The 25,820-nt window shown below is 39.0% G+C and overlaps 1 protein-coding gene across 18 annotated transcripts in view; it reads left to right on the top strand.

Annotated features, from left to right (window-relative positions):
- LOC139129591 (roundabout homolog 1-like) overlaps window positions 1-25,820 on the top strand; it is a 364,964-nt gene that overhangs the window by 299,366 nt on the left and 39,778 nt on the right. For 2 of the 18 annotated variants that reach the window (XM_070695252.1, XM_070695250.1), the window contains exon 1: window positions 15,711-16,015. The exons of the other annotated variants lie outside the window; for them this stretch is intronic. In XM_070695252.1, the coding sequence (XP_070551353.1) occupies window positions 15,958-16,015 (58 nt within the window). In that variant the 5' untranslated portion in view covers window positions 15,711-15,957. Of the gene's footprint in view, window positions 1-15,710; window positions 16,016-25,820 lie in introns of those variants that run through there. 18 annotated transcript variants of the gene reach the window in all.

Here is a 25,820-nt window from a genome sequence, read left to right as displayed (position 1 = left end):
AGTCAGGATCTATTTGATGTACCTGAATGTGTTTATCTTTTTCCACCGTAATGTGCAATCAAAAAGTTACTGGTCGTAAAGACTTCTTATTTTAATCAGCAAATGTATTGGTTTGAGCGCCAAATGCTCAGTACAGCCTGCCAAAATGATAGCTTTGCTATAAATACTGTGTTAAGTGCTTCATCAGTACATGCAATGATGGTCTTTTCAATCAAACGGTCAACTTACTAAATTTAGATTGGATAGAAAGAGGGCATAGTAGTACTGGTTATACAAAGATTAAAATAAAGTCAAACATAGATAAAGAAGCTTTTCTCCCATCCCTCCCACACCCTCCCCTTCTCTCTCATGAATTAACAATTTGCAGCACAATGTGTGTCAGTTCTCAGAAAATTTGGGAAAAACTGTCGATTTAAATGCCACTTTCTCTTTTGATATTTCCTCAGTGAGATCAGTGAGCAATAGTATAAACAGGAAAAGATTTCTTTCACATGGAGGGTCATTCGTATTTGAGCGGAAATGGCATAAGCATCCGTAGGGCAAGCCACACACGCATACACACAGTAGCCTATATCTTGACAATATTGTCGTTAAAGTTTATCAAATCATGCATAAGTACCTCATCGGTGTGAAAATATTGTAGATTATTGTTTTATCTTACGGTCAGTGCAAAAGTCAACAGTTGTAGCAGTGTGTAACTGTAGGCAGTGAATTCCGTGGCCAGTTGCCCAGAAAACCAATCACTCTCACTCGAGAAAGTAGAACGTGTAGCTCGTGAGATGTTGTAAGCACATATCTATAGCATTAGTAATTTTCACTTTCCGTATTCAAAGTGTCATTTCACTGCTCTGCAATCACTGTGATCCCAGTTTTGTTGACGGTTGTTGACTCTAGTGTCCGTGGGATACTGTGAAACAATTAATTTTGTTGAGCCATCAGAATACGAGGTGAAAAAAAATTGTGAAAAAAACATCAGTGGGGGGTAGTTTGTTAAATACAAACAAGCTAGAATGAACATCATACATCAAATGAAGAAAAATAGCGTCCTGGACCGTTAAGTCAGTTTCTTGATTGTATCTGCAGAAAAACCAATTACTTTGGTAAAGTTCCTATCATTTTATGAAGCAAGTTAGCCCCCCTGCAAGAGATTGTGTGCTGAACAATGCAAAGAACAATGTGTACTGTGGGCGTAGATATCTCCGAAAACTATAAACATTATTCTCCATGTGGTGAAGAGTCCACCAATTTAATAACCCTGCCTTCCACGCTGTACAACATCAACATCTGCAGTGGAAACAATTGTTGTGATGGACTCTGACGATGGGTCAGGATTTCAAAACCTGTAAATCATTGCACCCCCCCTGGCTTGTACAGAACAAAAAAAGGGGTGCAGGCAATTCTCTGTACTGTATTGTCACACCAGGCGATGATATTAAGAATGATAGCACCATAGCTTCAAGGATGGTTGATTCTGTGTCTGTTCGAGTCTATGTCGGCAAAATTACTTGTTTTGTTACATACAATTGCCATTGATGCCCCGACAGTAGGGTGGGTGGGTGTGCTCTTTGTAGTTGGAGGGGACCGTGTGGTCTCAGTTACTGATTTGTCAGTGCGGCCTGTGGGGTCCGCGTCTCTCAGTAATACACCCATAAATCATTTCATCACAGCAGGCAAATGACTACGTACCCGTCAGTGTGTTGGTCATGGGGAAAACAACATGGGAGAAAGAATGAGTTTTCTATTTTGTTCCAAAGCAATATTTTACGACAACTGTAATTTGTACCCATCATTCTTTATATGTGGTTGCTTTTCAAAACTCACTATTCTCTCATTTTTTTCACTTTCATAGACTGTTAAAAGTCCTTGTGTTTGTAGCGTTATGTTGCAAGAATATTTCCAACTTTCAGGTTTTGTGTTGTGTGCCTGAAATATAGAGAATTGGAGATACTGTAATGACTAGGTGAATAAATGCCCATCTCCTTTGCGGGTGAAAATTGCTTGTACATTCGATGAAAGAAATTGAAAAAATCGGTTCAATTTCATTCTGTGCTCACATTACAACCTTCTACTCCCCACATCCTGTAGAGTTGATAGATCGGCCCATGCAAACCCATATATGATTACACCCAAGAATGAGCAATACAGGGGTGCAAGTCCTGGGACGTAGGTTCCGACAAAGCACCCAAAATACGCTCCTTTCAAATACCTTCACAGGTTTTGGTTTTTGTGATTGGCGCATTGTGGTTAGGTGTTAGAACACGGCAAAATACCCCCTGTTGTGGAATTCTCGCCGGGGAAAGCGGCTCCGGCGATTTAGTCATGCCTGGAGAATCACAACTATGCGGTTTGGGCCACGGAAAGCACTATTCCAACTTCACGGATTGCTACAAAAAGACAGAGAGTCTCTGATATTCGGATAGACCCCGATTGAAGTAGTTAATGGTACATTTATTCATCGGGGTATTGTTGCCAAAACCACAGCAGTATTTCTTACTGTTGAACTCAGTTATCATGAATCAGGAAGAGACTCGGAGTCTGTGCATGTTATACATGTACCGACTGAACGGATTTCACACACACACAAAAGACATGAGCAGTTATCCCAGCCAATTTTCGTATAAAGGTGTAACAGGAACTGGACTAATCCTTTCCCTACACAAAGTGTCTTTATTCTTGATAGTTTTTCTGCTCAACAAAAGAATCGAAAAATGGCGAACATTACTGGCAGTGATTTTGCCTCAAAGCCTAGGATTGAATGTGCAACATTTTTTCCCTATTTCGGTGTTAGATCTGTTGCCAGTGGCGCTCGGACAAAGAAGGCAAATAATAGAGAGTAAAATTTTTAGCACTGTACATTAAAATAGTTTGCTAATCTTAGCATCAGTGAACGTTACACCCTGACTGTTCATTGGAGATTAAAAGTGGCATTCTTTCAGAATGAATTCACTTAAATTGACTTGGGCCGCAAAAATCAATTTGACTGGCGATCCCATATCATTTGCAAACTACCCTATTGAATTATAAGATATTTGTTACGGTTCAGTCGTTGGAAAATTCTTTATAGAGTTGGCGAATGTGAACTGCAATATAACTTTTCACAGCCAAAAAACATTACCCATTGTGAAAATTAATGAGGGTTACCAACTCACTGCTAGAGTTTCCTTTCATGTGTTGTTAAAGCGCAGCAGTTGTATGAGAGGTCCATGATTTTGGTTCAAAGGTCAATGTTACCAAAGCTGAGGAAAGTTGTGCAGCCAGAGTGTAACAGAAACAGGAAGAAACTGCTAAACGTCATGCACCCATACCAGTTCAGCCCTTATGTGCTAGCTTCATATTGTGCAGAATCTGAATTTCAAGAATGGCTGTATTGAATAGATGCTGTGGTACATATTTGCTTGGTCAAAACATTTTTTGTACATCCATGGTCAAAATCACTCGATCCCCTATCCAGCCGTCAGCAAACTGCCAACTTTGATTTTAATTATTTGTGATCAAAATTCAGAAGTCACAAAATCATAACCACTAAGTAAACTGTGTGTACAAATTTCTAGGGCAAAAAATCTGTTTCAAGTGTTATCAAATTCAACATCCAGTATTACAGATACAACACTACAGCTGAAGGTCATCCCCGACAATCTCAATCAAAACACATGATTGTCAAAACTGTAGGGAGATGGCTGCAGCTGTCAAACTGATCCTGAGTATATATACTAATAGTTATCTTATCTGCACTGTTGTAGGCTAATCAGTTGTTTAGAGGAAACAACGGGCTAAATAGATATGATAAAAAGAGAATCTTATTAAGATAAGATAAGGTACTCCCTACCAATTGCTTGGCAGGGTGAAATAGTGTCAGAGGCTTCCCACTGTTGTTTTTGCAACAAAGTGTACACTTTTTATGTACATTGTTTAAATTGATGCTACAAGTTAACTACTTTGTCCAAGTCTTTGTTACATCTCCCTACAACTTGATACTTTGTTGTTACAAGTTGACTCATTTGTATGTGCACTTGATACATTGTCTCTGAACTGTATCATCTTTTTTTTTTGCATTTTCACATGGGTAGAAAGTTTACAGGGGTTGTCAAATTGTTGGTGTGTTGTTACTTTTTGGTATGGATATGGTTACAAACAACATGATATTCGATTTGCATTGCGCATGGTCATCAAGTCATTTGGAATAAAGTTTAGAACACAGGAGAAATGCTTTCCTAAAATGTGCAATATTGTACATGTTGTTTCTTAGGAAAATTACTTTGCCAAAATAATGAAGTGAAATTGTGAGTTAATTTTGTGCACAACAAATGATCAAGATATTGACTTACAAATATTTAACTGATAAACTTTCAGTCTCCTTGAATTTTCCAAAATGGTGTCTTCATCAAGGGCCTTTGATTAGGCCATCCCATTGGATGTACAGTTGTAGCAAATGTAGAGGGATTAAATCAGCCTAAGATAACAGGCATTGGCAAGGATTTATACAATCAGTTTAATCTTGCTTTCTCAGGTTTCTCTTGGCCAGCTCCATGACCAAGGTCAGTGGACAATGAATGACTTGTCCACGACTAATTAGTATTTCATGTCCATGCAGCTCAAGGTTTACCCAAACTATTTTGAAAATACATGTGTACAACTCATGAGGAACTACATATGGTTGACAGTGGAACTAATTGGGTTCTCTGAAAACGCTTGGATGTTTGCACTGGGATTAATGGGTAGACAAATCCTCAATGTTGAGTTCTTTTGGCCGGCTTTTGTCAGGCTTAAGAAAATATTGTTGTTTTTTGAGAAACTTTGACGAGAATAGATGTACTTGATAACAAGCTATATTACTGGAAAAAAGCCTGGGAAAGGAGACTTTGAGAAGCAGGGATGAATAATTGGCAATTGTTGCAGTCGGCGTTCGTTTATGCAAAGGGTGACTGCCGCTGTGCTGTGTTTTGAAGATAGTTTCAGTGAGATGGACCCCCCTACGTCATCAACGATGTGTGAATTGTTGTCACCGATTTATCAAGATTAGATAAACATTAGGAAGTGGCTGTGAAGTGGGCATGGAGTGCTATTATTTGGTATTGGGTCATTTCCTTCAAAACTGGCTCACCACAGACAATAAAAGCCGCCAGACAATTGATTTAGTCATGCTGCAGTCTTCAGTGTTGTACATTGAATGTCTCAGCACACCAGAATTAAATATGAACATTTATTTCAGTCGAGTTTTTTGGGGGGGAAAAAGTACATCCTATTTTTATCTGACGAGTTCAGCTAATTGAGAATAATGGATTGGAAATAATTTTGAAATGACGTCCATCAATTAAACAGAGTGAAACTCTAATGAAGCAAGGTGGTTGTGTGACTGTAGCAGTACAGTTACAGTTTATCCAAATTGGATACATTGTTCAGGAAATTGCTACCATGTATTATTATGTATCAGTTTTTATATAAACTCTGTCGATTTGCTCCGTGTAGGAAATTAATTTCCTCAGCATTGGACAATATTATCCGTCTCAGTAATTTTTCATCCGCACTCCATGTAATAGCATTCGTTAAGCAAAGTGTCACAGCTTCGTTTAGATGATTTCTGTCACTGAGTATCAATTTCATGGTAGGTGTGTCAATTTCCTGAGCTATGTTGCAATTTAAAACCCTGGTTCCTGTTTAGCTCAGTCAAGTGTAGCCACCAAAGATATTCTGAATCAGATAATCGCCATGTACATGGGTGAACCTGTCCCATCTATCATACAGCTTACAGTGGTGCTGTCAATATCATATCACAAACCAGGCGACATCAAAATCACAATCGCTGAATTATATGTAACACCAGAGAGGCAAAGGAATGAGAATATTGGAAAAACAAGATATGATTCAACGGACAGGAAGCATTCCCTATGATTTTTTTTGATAGACGAGACCGTCGGATACGAGGGAAAACTAATGAGCGGATATACGCACCTGAAGGCTGGATCTGCACCAATGATTATGCGTTTCACTCCATTGAGACTAATGCTTTAGCCAGGGTGTACTCGGAGTCACCGCTTTCAGTTTACCAGTGGCTATTGTGTTCCAGTCCCGGCAAAGGATTCCCGTCCTTCCTCAATGAATACACACACCCCAACACTACCTTGGGTCAAAAGTATTCATGAACAAATACAGGCTATTCACTAGGAGTGAATGTTATTCTCATTAGAATACCGCAAACGCCACATTTCTGGCGAAAAAAAAAATCTCATGATTATCAAATCGGTTGAGAGATGCTAAGAATGTGTTAACATTAGATAAGCGCCAAACAGCCCTGTCAATCAGGAAAGGAAAAAAGTCTCCCTTGTTGGTCATAAATCTTCCCAGTTATTTATGATAAGATTGCAGTGATGATTTTATTGTTTATCCAGCTGTGCCAAGCTGTTCAGAGAGGGTTATCTCTGAAATTGCTCAGAAGTTGGTTTCAAAGCAGTACCACTCTGAACAGTTCCAGAAAGACTCTCAGATAGCATGTCTTGCCTGCCACCACCAAGGGGGCAAACTTACAATAGGTCTAGAATTTAAACTACATCATCAGTGGTGATTAATCTTTGATGCTTCGTGAAGACATTGATGTGAAGATATTGATGTTGTTATTCTCAGGGAACTGATTGTTACCATGGAAATGACCTCTGACCTTGTAGGTTTTGTTGACACCTGTGCTGTGCTGAATTATGCCCCCCCCCCCCCCCCAAACTTTTTGCCCGGAGGTACATCCCAGTTCAACCTCATATGTTGATCCATTCGTCATCACATACCTGGACAAATATTTATATCTGCATATTAATGATCAAACTGTTATGTTATTTGAAGTCAGTCCTATGAATTATGAAAGTCTACTAGACAGCCATCAATTATTATCTCAATTATTACAAGATATATTGTAACAGATACAAACAGTTCCTGATAATGAAGTGATATCACAAGGCATTGTCGCTAATGAATGGAATGGCAGTAAATTGACAAGTTTGGTACCTCTGCAAACTCTCTCTTACCAAAAATTTGAACTTGGAGCAGTAAAATAATGTTAACAAAAAAAAAAAAATGTTACTTTCAGATATTCATTGGATATTTTTATAGGCAAGAAATTGGTTCACACAGTCAAAAAAAGTCAAACAAGTTGCAAATAGTTCCTAGTTTCGATCAAAACTTGTTCATGACAGATTCATTTCAGTATTTGAATGGTTACAGCCAGGGATTAAATTCTTGGCCTTTAAGATCCATTTACGGTGGCAGTAAACAATTATGTTTTCCTGTTGAACAAGGGATTGAATTCCAAGGCTTGTAATATCCTTATGGCGATAGGAAGGTGGGTGTTTTCTGAGAATGGTGCAAACATTTTGACTGATAAGATCACTATCTCAGTGAGTGGTACCTCTAAGCTGTGCAAATATTTTAAATAGTGGAGTTTCGTGGCTCGGAATTGTCCGATTAGAAGCAACCCAGGGATCTGATGTCACAGTGTGTGTGTACTATCTTTCATTCACTTGCAAGCTGTTCCATCCATGTCAATCATAGCTGACGCTGAGAGGGGTCAGATTCTGATTCCATGTGATTTTCATCCAAAAGATTTGGAGTAGAAAAATTTACGTTTTCCTTGATTCCTTCACAAGCTATAGTCCCTAGTCCCATTTTATGTCAGCATTCTCATTTTTTTTTGGTTCTTTTTTTTGGGGGGGGGGAGGGGGGAGGGGGGGTCTACCGGTACATCCATAGTCACAAAATTGAAAGAAGAAAAATTCAATGGAGTGGTGATTGAATATATATTCTTTCTAAAAGCAGCACTTCTTGAAGGAAACCAGTGACTATCTGTCCACATACGTCTGATACACTTTCTGCATATATAAAATTTATAACCTGGGTGAATTACCGTGTAGATGGATGATTGGTTTTATTCCTGCCAGATATAGTCTGGACTGGAGACACACTGATTGGGATCCAATCAATCTGTCCGGAGCCACTTCCGAGACATGCCCGGACTGATTTCCGTCAAACTTTGTACAAGGACAATACTTAATAACTCCCATACAAAGTAAATCAAGGCATAACCTAGCTCCGGCAATAGTGAACAGATATGGCTGCCCGCAGGCCATTTTCATATGAATGTCTATGTCCAGCAGTATGACACGGACATGGCTGGAGCAATATGCCCTCAAAACTTTGACACGAGGACAATACCGCAGGTTTCCACAAGTACATCAATTTATTTTGTGATATGAAGCATTATATGTCTGCCAGGCTTATAGGCGTTAGATTTGTTCCTATATCTGCATATCCAATCCAATTACTGCACATTGCCGGTTCCGATTCCTTCAAATCTGGATCCAAGGACAAACTCACATCGCCATTCAATACACCTTTGGCCATGCTTTATGACGTCGTGTGATATCGCTCACAGCATTCGCTTTTCTCATAATTTTGTAGATGTTTTTCCCTCCCCGAGCTATAGCTCAGAGTTTCTCTACCCTTCAAACCACAGTCTAGAATCAAACCGATGATATTTAGGCTGTGTTATATCCCAAGACACTCCCAGGGTTTGCTCAAGGGCCACAAAATTACTGGCTAGTTTCTAGACTATTCCAGCTACGCAGAAACTCGATGCATGTGACTTGTCCTGTGTAGTTTATTCAGTTCAAGAACACAGCCCGTTTTGTTCTTCCATACCTGTGAATATGTAACATTATCAAAATTCTCATTTTGTCATCTCATTCATTGCCAAAAGACTTGCCAATCATAATTTTTTTTCCAATATTGGCTGAAAATGTCACACAATCCACAATCCTAGTGCACAAGGTCTGTAATTACTATAAGGGATAACTTTGTATAGGACTTTTTTGCATTGCTACGGACACTTAGTCAGATCGCCAAACTTTGTACACAATAGGAAAGTCTGTCCCGACGCAAGTTTGCCAATTATCACAATTCTGCGGCTCAACGTGGATCTTTAAGAGCGAAATACGGTCAGAGCACCCCCTATGATCTGCTTGAAAAGATTTCTTTGTTGGAATGATGGACACTTCGTAAATGTTGAAATGAGTCAGTTTACAAAGCCCGGGGCCCTGCAACTCATGTTACACTCACTTTTGCACTGTGGAATTATCTAACCTGAAAAAAAACAACAACACAGTAAGCTCACTGTACAGTGATAGAGACATAGCATTGCATGAAAGAATGACGCTGATCCATTCATTTCCCATCTGTGCATCTTCCTATGTGAGTTTTTTGCCATGTCCGTCTCGATTGGATGCCCCTATGGGTCATAGGTCAAAGGTGACCAATCACAAGTCATGTTCTGAAATGTTGGAAAACTTGCAAATCGAACAGAACTCGAGCACGCACTGTCATGTGGGAGGCTCAGCTGATATAAGTTTGCTGCAGCGAGGATGAAATTCCATTTATTCTTTCGGCGGTGTCAAAATTGCTTTAGAAACAGGTGCAAGTGGCATCCAATAAAATACAGTGAACTCCTAGGAACCAAGATATTAGTATATTAAAATAGTATTATCCCCTGCTAGGTAAGTTCAGGTATATCCGGCACAAATCCAATATTGTCACTCAGATGATCAACAGCAGTCAACGGTTTCAGTAAAGGACTGACTCTGAATGACATCACACTTCTATCATTTAATATCATGCATGAATAAATATTTTGTTGAAATTTTTCTACAAGACTTCAAAAGTTACTTATCCAAGAATTACAGCTTACATAGTTGGTTACCACCGACACTCAGAATGGTTGAAATCAAAACATTCATAGAAGGGGGCTGCAACCATCAGCTGCAGCAATGAGATTTCACACAAAAGAGACAACATTTTTTAAATTTTTGCCGGTAGGAGCTAACTGTAATCAGACATGAGTTTCTGACAAACCTAGAGTTTTGATCAACACTCTGTACATTTTTCCTCTTCAGTCGACTGTGAAAGTCAGTGAAACAGGAGATGTGCCATGTAGCTATGAAAAGCATCAAAAACAGAAACGAAATGACATCCCACGGAAAGACTGACAGACACTTCCTTCAACCCCCAGGAGGTGATGCTCTCCTGTCTGTGTGTCTCCCAGGGGAGTTGCCTTGGCGACCACGTGATGATCTGAAATAGGTTACAGGAAATCCAGCAAGGATGAGTTCTGGATAATCATGGACGCAACAGCTAGTCAACACAGAGTGGGCTTATCTGGGATAAGCAGTGTCTGACAGAGGGTTGTGCTGGTAGAGCCCTTGAAATTTCCTGTTTACAGAGGCAACAAACATTAGGTGTTGCGTTGGGTGGAAGTGATACCACAGAGCTGTGGAATAGAGTGGTGTGCTGTATCTAAGAACATAAAAGCTTCTGAAGTTAATACAATGAAAACAAAGAGTCCCTGATGATTATCGGGCATGAAATTGTCAAATCAAAATGGATCAAAAAGCATATGGAATGCGCTGGACGTCTGTTGTTGTCACTTTCAGCAAACTGAAATTTTGAAAGCCAGTCTCGGGTCTATATGAGGGCATTTTTTGAAAAGCCAAGATGTGTCTTTGTGAAACGGAATGTAGTGAGATGGGGTATTTGTGGAGCCTAACAGGATGTCATGGTTGGATATAGAGATGGGTTACTAAACAGCTGATGAGAAAGTTACTTTTCCAATCTTATGTGTTTATCTCACCTATCAGCTGCATGGTTTCATTTAATTCAATTGTTTTCTATGACTGCTGGAAATTTAAGGTAGTATACGCCTCGAAAGTGTAAGTCTTACACCTTTGATCAAACTTACCTCAAGGAATATTTCAACCATTCTCTTTCAAAATCAGGAATAAAAATTGGGGGTCACCGGGTAAATTTTGCTAATATTGAGGAACAAATTACGCAAGATTTACCGATACTTGAATTCAAAACGACCCCCATCCCTGTGTTAACTCTATGGAAAAAAAATAAAATTTTCGATTTTTGAAAAACTAAGATGGTGAAAATTTTTGTTGCATCAAGAGCTTTAAAATGTACCCCCACAAGTGGTAGGTCAGAAAAGAATTGTAAAAGTTTGAGAGTCCGAATATCTGTCCCCGAGGTGCATTCTACCTTAAAGAAAAACTGTCATTTTCCCTGTGAAGTGAGATTTAATAATGGATATTATTGAAATAGTAGCCATTTGTGACATGTGAGTTCAGTTTTGTGACGTGAACCTGACTTTGTCATCCGGACCTTGTGTACTCGATTAGTCACGTTTGGAATGAGTCAAGTTCAAAGACACGTCTCTGCAAAAAATTCCAGACTGGTCCCTAGGTTGTGTGGCTGCGATCACATTACAAAGTTTTGACAGGGCAAGTTGATTTATTCACCGCAGCTGAAGATCGAGGCAACTTTTTTTCTATTTTCTGAAAGTTGAGACACGGGAGAGAGGTCACCCACCGACTTTCAGTACAAGCGAAGCCAAACAACTGGCAACACTTCCCCTTATAGGGTTTGTACTTGACTTCTCACAAAAGGAACAAAACTGTGTGTAAACAGTCCTGAGTAAACAGCAGACCTGATGCTTTGTTGGGCTTGAAAGGAATCCCCATTCCCAAATTTGTCTTTTCTAATTTCCTAAAACAACAAAAAAAGGCGATCAGCTTGTTCTTGTCATTTACTTTCAGCAATCCATTCACTCCTGTCTGTCCGGTTTTAACAGGGAAGGTGATTGTTTCCATGGTGATCGCTAATCTGCTTGGGAAGTGTATTCAAGAATATTCAAGAATGTTTAACCTACTCTAGCCAAAGCCTCTTTGGTTGACATTAGCTGCTAATCAGCTTGGTGACATCCTTGATTGGAAGCGATGAAATCCCTGTCCATCTCTATTCACATTGTCAGTGAACACACATACACAACGGATTCAGCGACAGTTTCCTCTCTGTTGCTGAGTCTGACTCTTTTGTTGAGAGTGAAATCACCGATAATTGAAATTGTCTTTTTGGCAAGGATTGACTGTCTAAGACCAATTAAAATGAAACCGCACATTGTCTAGTCATGCCATGCATCAGCAAGTACGTGGGAAAGTGGGAAAGGGGCTGTCGTAATACTCTGTGCTGTGGTACATCCATGTTTGTTTTAGAAGGCAAAGTTGGATTTGTGTTGATGTATTAAAAAGGGGTGTTTATAGTCGAATAAGTTCTCAAAAGTCTCAGCCACACTGCAGTAGTGTATAGCTGACCCAGTCACTGTGTTGAATCCGCAAAAAACACTAAGTATAGATATACGGTGTACTGTGCACGTAGGGGTGTACCTCGTGGATGAACACATGTTCTCGTTTGGATTTTCAATAAATGACGCAAAGTCACAGAGTTTCGTTGTCATACAACAGATATATCTAGTTTTGTCTACAGCAGATACACAACTCATATTGGCCAATAAACTTGAAATTTGACCATTGGTAAAAGCAACACTGTGACAATTAGTATGATAAGATTTAACATTGTTTGATAATGATATCAGCAAACAGGAAGAGTTTTTCAAGATGTGCTTTGTAATATTCCCCACTCCCCATCCTGACAGTAATTGGAAAGAATAACTAACCACATTGTTTTGGTTTGTTCTTAAAAGTTATAAAGCCTTGATTGTGTCTTTTCTTTATCTGATGACAACAGGAAGGGCCGCGCCATTCCCACACTCCCACCACAAATCAACTAAACAGGACCACAATAAAAAATCCTGAAACAACCGCCCTTCTTCTCGCCAGACCACGTTTTGTTATCACCCGCAACTCAGCTGTGTTTAGTATACCCCCATCACCGTGGTAACCGCCATAGCTGATGTGTCAGAGGTCGCGCTCTACTGTTTGACTTTGACACCTGTTGGTGGCGTTTCCCGACTCACACAGCTATGCTTCAAACTCGCACACACACATGGTTCCACTCTATCAGCATTCCTGTCCCGAGCGGAAGCAGCCAGCCTTTCACCAGAAAAAGGCTCTGCTTTGACTCATATGAGCAACGATGATGACAGAAGTCGGAGGGTTTATCACCGATGCTTAAGTGCTTGGGATTACCGTTGACGCTGGAAATGTAGCCGAGCAGAACTGTTACTGTTGCTGGTATTTTGCAAACGATGTCATGCAAAGCTATCTACACCTCAACTCCTCAGATTTCAGTGTACATTATAACAATCTCACTGCATATCACCGCACACAATATCCGTTGGGTAATTTCCCACACTTGTAAAATATCATCAGGTCTCCACACTCTCTCAATGTTGATTTAGAAAAATCTCTCTCTCTATGGTTGAACTTTTTCTGTCCTACTTTCCCTGTATATAGGTTCACTCACCGTGCCATGCTGAAACAAGTAAGAGTGTACCAATGTGCTTGGAGGGTTTGAGGGAGTAGAATGGTGCAAATTTGGGGTAGGGGGAGGGGGGTGCAAAATGTTGTTCACAACTGCTTTATGATGAGAGGGTTAGAACAAGCAGCATGGTGCACGGGGGGGGGGGGGTGGCAAAATTATTTTGACAACTTGTGTTTGTGTATGTTCTCTGTAATGTGTGTAATTATAGATTGATAGGCAGGCACAGACCAACCAAGAGAGAGCCATAGACAGTCAGGCAGATAGATAGATAGATAGGTAGACAGACAGATACACAGACAGTGGCAGTGACCATGGAGATTGCAGCATAGCCCGTCCCAATCACAGCTCAAGTAATTGATATCAGGCTAATACTTATCAATGGCTGGGTGCAAAGCCTTTTAAAAGGATCATAATGACTCCATCGAAGGTTGCGGATTTGTTCAAATTTGCGAATCTAAGTGTGCGGCTTATGTTCTGAGTTTCATTGCGCGGTGCAAATGTGGCTGTGTTTAAAACCTCCGTGGTTTAAATAAGCTCTGTGATGTGTTTGCGCTGTCAGTCCGCTAATCCCAAGACAACCCTCTGGAAAATCCAATATGTTTTAACGCAAAGCCTTAATTCAGAAAAGTTAATCCCTTCATAGCTATCATTTTCCCAGTAACATTTTGCGATGAGAAAAAAAAAACGCCCACTTCCTAATATCAGTGAATTTACAAAGCAGTTTTTTAATGCTGACAAGGTGGATGGAAAACCCTTTGAGTGCGCAGATTACTCTTTCAAAGTGTTCCAGAAAGCAGGTACTCGTTTCAGTGAAAAAGGTAGATTGTTTGAAAATAGTGCAACATTTGACCAGATGATGGCTTTGAGAATACCGAACATATGGCGCAGCCTTAATGTAAAGTGTCCCCTGAGTAGAATGCCGCGGTTGCTAGATGAAAAAACTATTTTGAAACACTGGTCTTAAATGCTGTAATCTTTCAAGTGACGTTCGAAAAGCCTCTCGCAGAATTCACGAGGAAAGGAGCGTTTCAGTCAATGTAAAGATTTTATGAACTGTGTCGTTGCATGACACGTTTCAAAAGGCAAATCGTCTCCACTTTCTGACGTTTCACAGGTTGTTTTGATTCTATTGAGTGGTGATCGTAATGTTTTTTAACGATTTTCTGAATGGCTAAATGAGCTTTTTCAGTTCCAGTCGTAATGTGTCGGATGTTTTAAAGTTTAGAGGGACAATAGCTGGAACTATAGAAAAACAGTATTTGTTTTTTCATCTGGCTGAACTATGAAATATAAAATGTCAGCCTTGCCGACACAATGTATTATGTACAAATGGCATGTTATCATCGACAATAAATTCTCATCCACACGGAACGTCGCCGTACATTAGTGATATTAAAACAATGCATTGTCAATTTATTGAGCACAGTGTAAAATTTCCTCGTTGATAAATAAATTTTTTGTCGGAACTGAAACCCAGTTATCTACAGGAACATTTGACATATACATACGTGCTGCAGACAGTGTTTACATGCTAGACACTGGGCATCAGGACATGGTTTTTGGAACACAACAAGAAGCCATAGTTTATAAACAGAACCAAAAACACTTGAAAATACATTAAAAAGTTTACAGCTACTGGAGATCTGAATGATATCATCCTGGTCTGCACACAGCTACCCCAGGGTGTGCGCTTGAAAGAATGCCAATTTTGAAAATTCCATCATTAATTTGTGAAGCAGCTATTTGTGTATTGTGAGAGGAGACGCGGTATTGTGAAATATTTCACCCTCGGCTGACCCTTCTCACCCCTGTTTTTAAGTGTCAAGTCCCACCTGCCCCATAAAAGTTAATTAGGTGTATGGGAGATTGAACATCACCTGGGATATAGGTGTCCAATTTTGACTTGAAAAATATGCTGCACACTTGAGTTATGCCTGTGTAAGACTTGTTGGTCAGTCTGGTCAAAAAAAATTGAGCAAGGTTGCTGATTGATATAAGAACACCGCACTTTTCTCAGAGACATTATAGTAAATATTACTGTGCAAAAACCAATCTGAGACTGATAACATTGTTGAAAGTACAGATGAACTTGTCGGTGTGCTTTTGGATACTGCAAAACAAGGATGTAAAAATCAGCTGATGTGAGAAAGTTGTCGATGCAAAATTTTTTGAAAACTCATTTTCAAAACAGGGCATATCTTTTTTGTGTAATGTAATTAAATATCGATGACTATTTCATGTCAGAAGAATTACCAACAGCTCAATTATATATGAGTGACTTCATGAGGGGATGTAAATGGACCAGTAGATTAAACTGTGTTTGTTGATTGAGTTAAGCGGTTTATGTAATCAAACTCCCTAGGTTAGTGAAGTTGTTTACTCCCGAGCTCCCACACTTGCAGTCAGACAGCCTGTGCTGTGGACGTACCATTCCATGTCTCCTGCTAGACCACTGTGGAAGTTCCATGTGGATACTCATAAAAGTGGCATTTTATCCTGGAAAGTTTTACCATGGCATTCCCAAGGATAGTGGAGAAGTAGCTGAGGATTGAGTGTGACTAAATTCCTGGAAAAAATAGCTTGGAAACCATATTTTTACAGGGAAAAGCCAGTGTAATTTCATCTGGGTTTGCTTGTCGGAGACAAATGTTTTGTGTCAACTTTCCCGCTTGTGTTGTCATACTGAGTGTATCATGTGTTCTAGGTAAGTCAACTCATTTCAGATCTGATCTGCAAATAACTGTCAATTCAGGATAATGTTTCCTGTGTTGCTCCATCAAGTTCAAGTTTACAGAAAATCACCCACAAAATGGTTTCCACACAAAAAAATCACATTCCCAAAGAGAAAAATGTGAGGTTGTGTTGAGAATGAAAATTCCAAGCTGTCTTTGCAAATTCAACACCTTTCCTTCATAAATGTTTTGACAGTTTAAAAATATTACAGGTCTTTGCTTGTATTTAGTTGAAATCATTTTCAGCACATAGTGTTTAACCTTTTCTCTGAGAAATTGTTTATCAGCTTAAAAAAAGAACAAGGCAGGCTTGTGTTGATCATGTACTCCTTGCATTATAACTAACTCTTATGATAATTACAAGTGTAATTGGAAAATCTTTTCACATTTCCAACCAAATTTGGATACAATTTTCCTTTTGTGTGCAGTCTTTCACGAGCAGCAATTTCTTTTTTATCATAGGACAGACAATACTGTAGTGAAAACAGTCAATGTGTGAAACAGCAAATCAGTATATATGTTTATTCATGCTGTATTGGAAGAGAGAAAATAGCATCTTGCTGTGAGAGAGAGCCTGTTGTAAAACTCCAACTTCCCTCCCAAGTTGACTTTAGTGCCGTCTGAATGAGCGACGTCTGTTTATAGCCCCGTATTCTAAATGTGTGTGGCGATATAAATATCATGGGCACTACACATTTTATCGCAGAGGGCTGACTGAACTGCCCCCACACACCCGTTTAAATGAATCTCCATGAAACAGCTGTGCAACAAGTCTCAGCTATGCAGGGCTGAATACTTCTGTTGATGTTTGTGCGGTCTCTCGGTTTGCGCACTTGGCGTACTGTCCTAGATGTCTGAGTTGCTTGGAGTGTGTGCGGGAGTCCCCGTGGAAAAGAACAAGGGAGTTGATTTACTGCGGTCGTCAGCGTACATGTATTTGTACACATGTAGCCGAGACAAAGACATAGCTATTGAAGTAGGTCATCATAAAATGAGAAAAAATCTGCCATTCAGGTTTCATAGACAATTATTTTTCTGATGGATGGGGAAATTGCTAAAGAGTTCTGTACCCTGGTATACATGCACAGAATTTATGCAGTGGGATAAACTATGTAAACTTACAAAGGGATGCTCGTTCAAGGCAAGGGTAAACTGAGTTCAAGTTCAATGCCATAATTATTTGAAAACCATCTGTTGATGTTTGCCAAAATTTCTGCCTGTTCCAAGATGCTAGCATATCAGCGATTAGGGCATAGGGTGTCCGTACTTAAATGCAAAATTTTAGATTTCATGGAGCAATTATATTGAAGTCAGTTCTTTATATGGTATATTTTAGGCTTCAATCGTATGTTGCTGTGCTAATATATTGTCTGTTTCAGAGCTAGCCATATTTTCGATTGAAATCAGTTTCATGATGTGTATGGTCTCACCCAAAGCCATACAAATTCCCAGATCTCAGTGTGACAGGGTATGGGTTTGATAGGAAAATACTGAATTCCTCCCCCAAAAGAAATGAGTTACCGGCTCTGTGAAGGACATGATGTGACCACTGTCTGTGAGTTTTGCTCATTCTGTGGCATCAGAACTAGTGAGTTTTGAGAATAAATCTCCAAGATACACATTTGGAAAATTAACTGTGATAGCAAGACGCCAAGATTTCTGGTTTGTAACAGTGCATCAGAAATGAGGGTATCGTCGTACTGACACAGTTACTCATGAACTGTATTATAGACAGTTTTTACATGCTATCTGTCTTTGTTGGAGGTTCGCCGTTGACATCACTGTGAGACCACCACCAACAACTCACAGAAATCCTTGCAGAATCTTGCTGGAAAAAAAACCCAGCCCATTGCCAAGAAATTATCACCATGACAGAAAAAAAAAACCTCTTTTCAGCTCGAGTTGGTTGGTTTAGCCCCATGTATGGGGGATTAAGTGTTGTGTTAATATTTGATAATTGACTCTGAAGGTGTTGTTGTTCTGTAATTAATTCACCAACGAGCTCATCAGTTTTGTGTGAATAGCTGTAATCTTATCATAGGAGATTGCAGACAGGTGTGTGTGTGCCTGTCTAGGGTTTCTGTCACAGAGGGGGGCTGCAGTTGCTCAACTGGTGTGACAGAGTTCAGCCTTTTCGCAGTCAGGTGTTGGGAGGTATGTTTGTAGCTCTGTCTATCGTCAAAGAGTTCAGCCGCCCTTTTCACTTTCCTGGCAATAAAACAAAGTTCTGATTGAGGGCTCCCTCAAAGCTGACAGTTCACACAAATTAACAACCCATGACATTTGGTGTTTGTAGCTCATTGGCCCTTCCTTCTACATACTGTATAGCCGAGAACATTTGAAGATGCCACAAAACCTGTGGGGCAACATACACCAAATATTATTATACCATTATACAAAAAGGGTGACTCAAGGAATCTGAATAACTATAGAGGAATTTCATTGAGTTCAGTAATTGGTAAAATATATAACAGAATAATTGAGAAAGAAGTAACAAATATAGTTGAAAATAGTAATACCCTAGGTGAAGTTCAAGGAGGGTTCAGAAAGAATAGACGAACAGCTGATCAAATTTTCATCCTAAAGGGAATAGCTTCAATTCGCAAACACAACAATAAACATACATACATGGCTTTTTTAGATTTCAAAAAAGCATATGACAGTGTTTGGAGAGAGGGACTTTGGTATGCACTATGGAATAATGGGATCAAAGGGAAGCTCTGGCGTGTGATAAAACACACATATGATCACATTGAAAGCAAAGTCTCTTTTGGTGATATTGACACTGATTATTTTGATCAAAATGAAGGTCTCAGACAGGGATGCGTGTTAGCACCAATTCTATTTGCAATATACATCAATGAATTCAAGAAATTATTAAATGAATCATTTCTTGGTGTCAGTATTGATTCTGAACTTATCTGTGGCCTCTTTTTTGCTGATGATGTAGTTCTATTAGCGCCAAATGAAAAACAAATGAATTCCATGTTATGTATTGCAAATAGATATTGTAAATTATGGAAAATGTCAATCAATGAAGAAAAATCTAATATTCTAATAGTAAATAAGAAAGTTGATAAACAGAAAGAGTGGATGATTGGGGAGTTGAAGATAAAAGAGGCAACTGAATATAAGTACCTTGGCTACTGGATATCTCGCAACCTATCTGACCACACTCATTTGTGAAAATCTCTGAAAAATTTGATAATTTATTTCCTCTGATGAAGGCAATTCTTGGTAACCATGGAGATATAAATAGAATTGATTTTGGCTTTTCCTTGTGGAATCACATAATGCGTCCATCAATTGAGTATGCTGGGGAACTACTCGTTCTCAGCACAACAGACTTAGAAAGTCTTGAGCGAATGCAACGCTTGGTTGGCAAATTTGTTTTAAAGGCCTGCAGACACACTGCTAATGAAGCAGTACTTGGTGACCTTGGCTGGAATACAATGAAAAGTAAACTAAATATCATGAAACTGAAATATTACAAAAGATTACATAATATGGTCAACTCCAGATGGACCAAACAAATTTTTAATCACATGTGTTTAATTAATTCACAGGCAGGGCAGAATGAGAAGTTGTGTTGGAACTGGCCAAAATCTGTCAGCAATATACAGACTAAGTTAAATATCACAACTATCCACAACCTCACAGACAAAAGCATTAAAGAAATCATTTTAGATGATGATGAAAAGACATGGAGAGACAACACAACCAAAAAATCCACCTTAGCTCACTACCAAAAATTTAAAAAGAAATTAAAATGTGAATCATATTTGAAAACTATGAATGATTTTAAAGGTGCCCAATTAAAGTTCAAAGCAAGGTCATGTACTCTGGGGTTAAAATGTGAAACGAGACGATGGGAAAATGGAGAGGATGATTATACCTGTCCATGTTGTGGTAAAGAAGATGAGACATTAGAACACTTCTTGTTTAAATGTCAACACTTCTCAACTGAAAGAAATAAATTAATGGCTAAGACAGAAGAAATTCTGTTGAATGACAAAGAAATGAATTTATATAAAGATTTCATTGAAAGAAAAGGGTTGATTTGTTTGTATTTAGGAGATTCAACTGAAAACTACAACCCTGAATTAAGCTACAAAATTGATATTATTTTTAAACAATTCTTAGTCGAAGCTATAGACAAGAGAAGGAATTTTTGAACTAGCTGTTAGTATGCTAGTTTTTATTTTTATTGTTGCTGTGTTTTTTTTGTTTTGTTTGTTTTGTTTTTCTGCTTCTTATCTCTGTACTTGAAATTTATTTTTTCATCAGTGTTTTGCAGCTCCTAATGTTTTATTTAGTGAGCCCCTGATCTAAAAGGGATGCAGCAATAAATAAATAATAAATAAATAAAATAAATATAGAGATTCGGATTTTTTTACCATCATTTTTCTGACAATAAAATAGTTCTGAAGGTGTAGCTTTGTCAAAGTTGGCAATTCACACCAAATAACACTGTTTTCTTACAAATCTCTGTGCATATTGGGCTTGCAGTCAGCAAACTCAGAATCAGATTGAAAAAAAAAATGTGTCTACAAAATAAACATGTTAATGGTGGGTTTTCTGTCAAAGTATTTGTTGACACCTTGGATATTGAGGCAATAGCACCAGCCAAAGTCTTACATTCCCAACTCTGCAGTAACTGTGGTCATTGACAAAAATGTAGGAATCTTTGGGCTGATTGTGTTAGAAAGTGGTTTCAGTGATCTTCACAAGGGTTCTTATTGTCACTATCACAGTCTGTTTGCCCTTAATTTCAAGTACGGAGATTCGCTCTTACTATTAAAGAAAAAAAATTATGGTTTCACTCGAGTTTGGTGGCCAGAAAGTTAACAACTTTTGTTAGAAAGTGAGTTTGCCTTCACCCCTGCTTTCATCAAGTGAGACCTGACTTTGCTAAGAAGACAATAGGGTTCTACCAAGTTTTGATGGTGAAAGGGGTAGAACTACTGTTAAGGACGACCAGCTGATGTAGTCTGGACTGTTTCACCACAATTTCCTGTGAACAAATCTACAATCAACATTTGATAAGAAACCTGTTTGGGCCAAACCATTATAGTGAAAGGGCTAGTGTGTAGCCCTTGGTCCAAACTGAAAAAAAAGTCAAAAACGGCGAAGTGTTCACTTTTCAGGTTTGTAACAAGGGGCTAGACACAGGACAAAAGCCGTGTGGTACTTGGTGTAAGGGATAGAAGCATAGAAATCTTGGATTGTTCAGTTTGTTGTGCATACCTGTGCCAAGTCAATGAGCCACTTCACTGTCAGGATTTTAAGACTCACTGCCGATTGCTCATACCTGCCTCCAAAGACCTCTTGTTTGAGGATTTGACAAAACTGAAGCACAGATCAAAAACTCTCTGTTGCCGTATTAAGATTTCTTTTGAAGTGGCCCCCATTGTGTCTGAAGAAGACTAAACAATCACTTGATCAGCGGAGAGAATATCAAGTCTTGGGGTTTAGGCTGTCAAGTTTGGCTCCTGCTTTCCTCGGCTTATCTGAGTTCCTGTGAAGGCTAGACTTCTCTGTGTGGCATGGCGGGGAGATCGGATCAGTACACTTGACCTTCAATGAAACAAAACACAAAAGAGAGCCAGCAATGCGATATGCCAATTGGGGAGGGTGGGTTTGTTCAGAGTAATTGAGGGGGGTGAATTGATGAGGCAGATTTATTGAGGGATTGTTATGATGGAATTATGTGTATTTACCTCCCCATTAATCTGTAATTCAAGAAAAATTGATAGAGTGCAAAGAATATGTCCCTCCTCTCTGTTTGATCAATTCTACAAACAGTTTTAACGAATTTGCAAGGTTTCTGTCATCTACTATTACTTACTTGCAGTTTACAATTTCCATAATTATCCAAAATGTACAAGGTAAACATAGTGTTATGTACAGTTTACTGTATGTCACATTGTGAAGTAATACCAGGTATTTAAAACACAATGAAAATTACTATAACTGACTACTATAACTGACACATAGACCTATTGGAAAGCAATTTTGTGAAGTACTTACAACATACAGCACATCTGAATTGTTTAATTTCTACATTTGAAATGAAAATGTAGTCAAATTTGGCACTTGCAAAAATTTCCCAGTCAACCCGATCTAATACTTTCTAGTTTCATGATTTGAAGATAATTCTGCTCTGTTTGATTTTCTTTCCTGCAACTATTGAGCCAATATTTGCATACAACTGTACCTCTGTGAAAACGTTATCACTGAGAAAATTGTTCTGTGAATTGAGGTGTCATCACCATATATCAATAGCTGTTCTCATCGCCGTGGTTATACCAGCCACTCCTCATCAAGCTGTCTGTTTGGTTTGAGAAAACTACTGGGCGGCAGCGTCTGGTGTTTGAACTTACACAACACAGACAGGATGGCTACGGTAGCTCCATTAATTGTTGGTTATATGACGGGAAGCTGTTCTGTGAAGAGCCCTGTTGAAACATTGCATGGTGTACGACTGAACATAAAATTATAGAGTGCCAATGGCTTTTAACAATTTAATAACGACAAGTAACAAGTGATTTGGGTGGGAGAATTATGAAAAACGTCATAAAAAATGAAACAAATTGAAGGAAAGGACAGATTATTAAGCTGGGATTAAGCTGGGATTATAGGTCTGTGTGTCTCTCTATGTATTTTCCGGTATCTCTCTTGTTTTAGTAATTTCTTTTTCTACTTCCTAAATCTTGTTAAAATACTTAATTTTCAACTTGCCTATGTGTCGTATCCTATGTTTATCATTTACAATTAAATTTTTATACACAATGACAATTTATTTGTCAATAAAAACTTTAAATGTCTTGTTCACAAGTGAATTTGAATCCGAACAAAAATGTGTTTGTACACAGTAGGCTGTACCATACATACTTGTAATATTTCAACATATTTTCGGGAAACGAACAGATACGCTATGTGTACTTATATTTTGGAACAAAAAATTATTAAAAAATGAACAGGAGCTCTTAAACCTTGCAACCACATATTTGGTCTAAATTGAGAAAAAAAAAAATGTATCATGCCTTTTGCCAGAAATGCATCTTTAGCTCAATCAATACTTCGTCAACGAAACTGCCTGCTTTTCAGTCCGTGGACTAGTTTATGCATGAAAGTTTTCACACCGCAGCTTTTGAAGATCACACACAGCCAGCAAAGGAGACTCTGAAGGGCCTTTATAAAACTACTTCGCCAGTGAAGTCACATTTTTGTGTCAGATATCATAATGGATTATTGAATTCTGCGTGAAATCAAAAAAATGGAACATACTGTGGGAATACATATCTGTACTGGAGTGGAAATCTTTGATTTTTTTTCTCATGCGTGACAGATTTATGGTGAATATAGAGTGAATATCGGACAGCTTGGTGCCAGGAGACTTGAATAATCTGTCACAAAACTATTTATAATTTTGATGTGTTGCCTTTCAAGCGATTTAGACGTCTTATTGCAATTATAGAAGTGCTATAATTTTCTCATAGCGGTGCAGGCAGAGACTTGTATGTAATGGACCCACAGTGTCATACTTGTAAATGGAAAGACATACAGATTGGCCCAGCGTGAAATGTGTTAAACTTATTCATTTATAATGGTACAGGTATTTGATAAAAAATAATAGAGTGATATGATCATCATAAACATCATTATCATTATCATTGACAACGACAACATCATCATCATCACTATCACCATCACCATGAATATCATCATCATCATCATCATCATCATCATCATAAATAGCATCGCCATCATCAGCACTGAGGCCCCAGCAAATTGAGACTGTTGTGGATCATTTCAAACTAGTCGCCACAAAGCACACACCCTCCGGTTCACATTCTCCTAACTTGCATTTACCTACTTCCTGCCCTGTGCCCCACTAACCAACTTTTAAACCATGCTATTATTCTACACTTTCCTGCATGTCCTTTCCCCATGCTGTCCTTGAGTGACGCCCTCGGCATAAAAAAAAACTTCTCCCTATCTGATCCACCCTGCCTTCATTGATATATGCCTATCTTCTCATATTTCAAACGGCACCAATGAACAAATGCTAAATGTTTCAGACCATGGCCTGTGCCAAAATGGCAGGCAATGCAGCAAATGTTTTTAAGATTTTCTCCGGTGAAAAAAGAATATTTAGTTGTTTTTTGATCTCCACAGCTGTCCCAAACAGTTTAATGTCTGGGAACCAGTAATAGCACGCTTTTTGAAACCGAAACGGTAGATGTATGTAGTAGAGTAATGCACTTAAGCGGTCGGAATGCGATTGAGCCGGTGTGGAGTCTCGTTTACGCAACATGGGGTTGATTCCCTAGAATTGGCCGTCCTATAACACACCTCAGCTGGAGGTACCACAACAATCCTAGTACTTGAGACTGGAATGGAAAAAAATATATATAAAAAAACAGCACGCCAAATTGTAAAGAGATCATTACAGTAGGAGGGATATGCCTGGTACAGTCATGGACTTGTAGAGATGTTTAGCAACCCCCCATGTTTTCTAGACACTGTGTCTTTTGAAATGATAGCCCCCCAGGTTAGGCTCAGCAATCAATGGCATGGCAGCTAAGGTTCACAGAAGATGATGGGTTGGATTTGGTTCCTGGGGGTCGGGGGGAACTGGATTGGCAATTGTCAACCTGAAACCAAAGACTTGTAGTTTTTTTTTGCCCCAGAACTTCAATGGAAAGCCGCATCTGCTGTGAGGGGGTATGAGTTCTGTCATTTTGCCGGCAGTGGCGGTAAAGCTAATTTTAGGAATGCTAATTTTAGCAAAATTCGGCTCTTGTGTCAACTCAAAAACGGAAAAACAATTTAGCAGTTGCCTAACAGATTTATGGACAACTGGTCTCAATTTGAAATGGTCCCAGAAGTCTTCAAGTTATCATGAAACGTTTCTTCTCATTGTTCAAGTTTTTCTTCGCGGGACATCACAAACACCAGCCAAGTAGAAAGTAAACCTACTTGTAAACCGTCAGCCACACAGAATTTAAGTAAACATCAGCGATCGGAACGCCAGAACAGTCACGAACAGAACTTCCCCATTTTGCAATCAGAGTTGAAACCACGGTAACATGAGCAACGAAATTACATCACAGCGTGTAAGCCTAGCCGGGGAAAAAAGAGCTGTCTCCGTGTCAACTCGGAGAATAAAGCAGACATATTTCATTTGATGGATGGCTTTATTTTTAACCATGAAGGGAGCTTTAACAAGACTGACAGATGTCCGCCTCATCATTTTGGGATAAAAATGGAATAACCATTTTTGGTTCACATTTGGCAGGCATTGTGACAAACACGGTTTATACAAAGTATCTTCAAGTGACATAATACAGAAATATAACTTTGAGCCTGCCGAGAGAAATTTTTGATGAAGTTATGAGAGCTCGTTGACTGGACAAAAAGTGATGATAAAACACTTTTTATGCAAATTAGACGCATAACATTTCTATTACAGATATAAAACTTTGAGCTGGTACAGAAAAAGTAGTGATGGAGTTAATAGAGCTCATAGACAGGACAAAAAGTGGTGATTAAACATAAACGTTTATGCGCTGAGTGTGCCTATCCTAGTTCCCCGAAGATGTGCTTGGAAATTGATTGCTCTCTGTTGGCAGTGTTTATAAGGTGTATATTCACTCTGTATAGTGTTCAGCATGGTATGGGGGGGTATGATATGTTTGAGGCTACACCTCCCCCGCCCCCCCCTCCCCCCACCATATTTCCCCATGCACAGGTCCAAACTTACCATTGAAA

Source organism: Ptychodera flava, chromosome 3, assembly GCF_041260155.1.
Source record: "Ptychodera flava strain L36383 chromosome 3, AS_Pfla_20210202, whole genome shotgun sequence".
In the NCBI taxonomy this organism is placed as follows: domain Eukaryota; kingdom Metazoa; phylum Hemichordata; class Enteropneusta; family Ptychoderidae; genus Ptychodera; species Ptychodera flava.
This window is presented reverse-complemented; position numbering and strand designations above follow the sequence as displayed.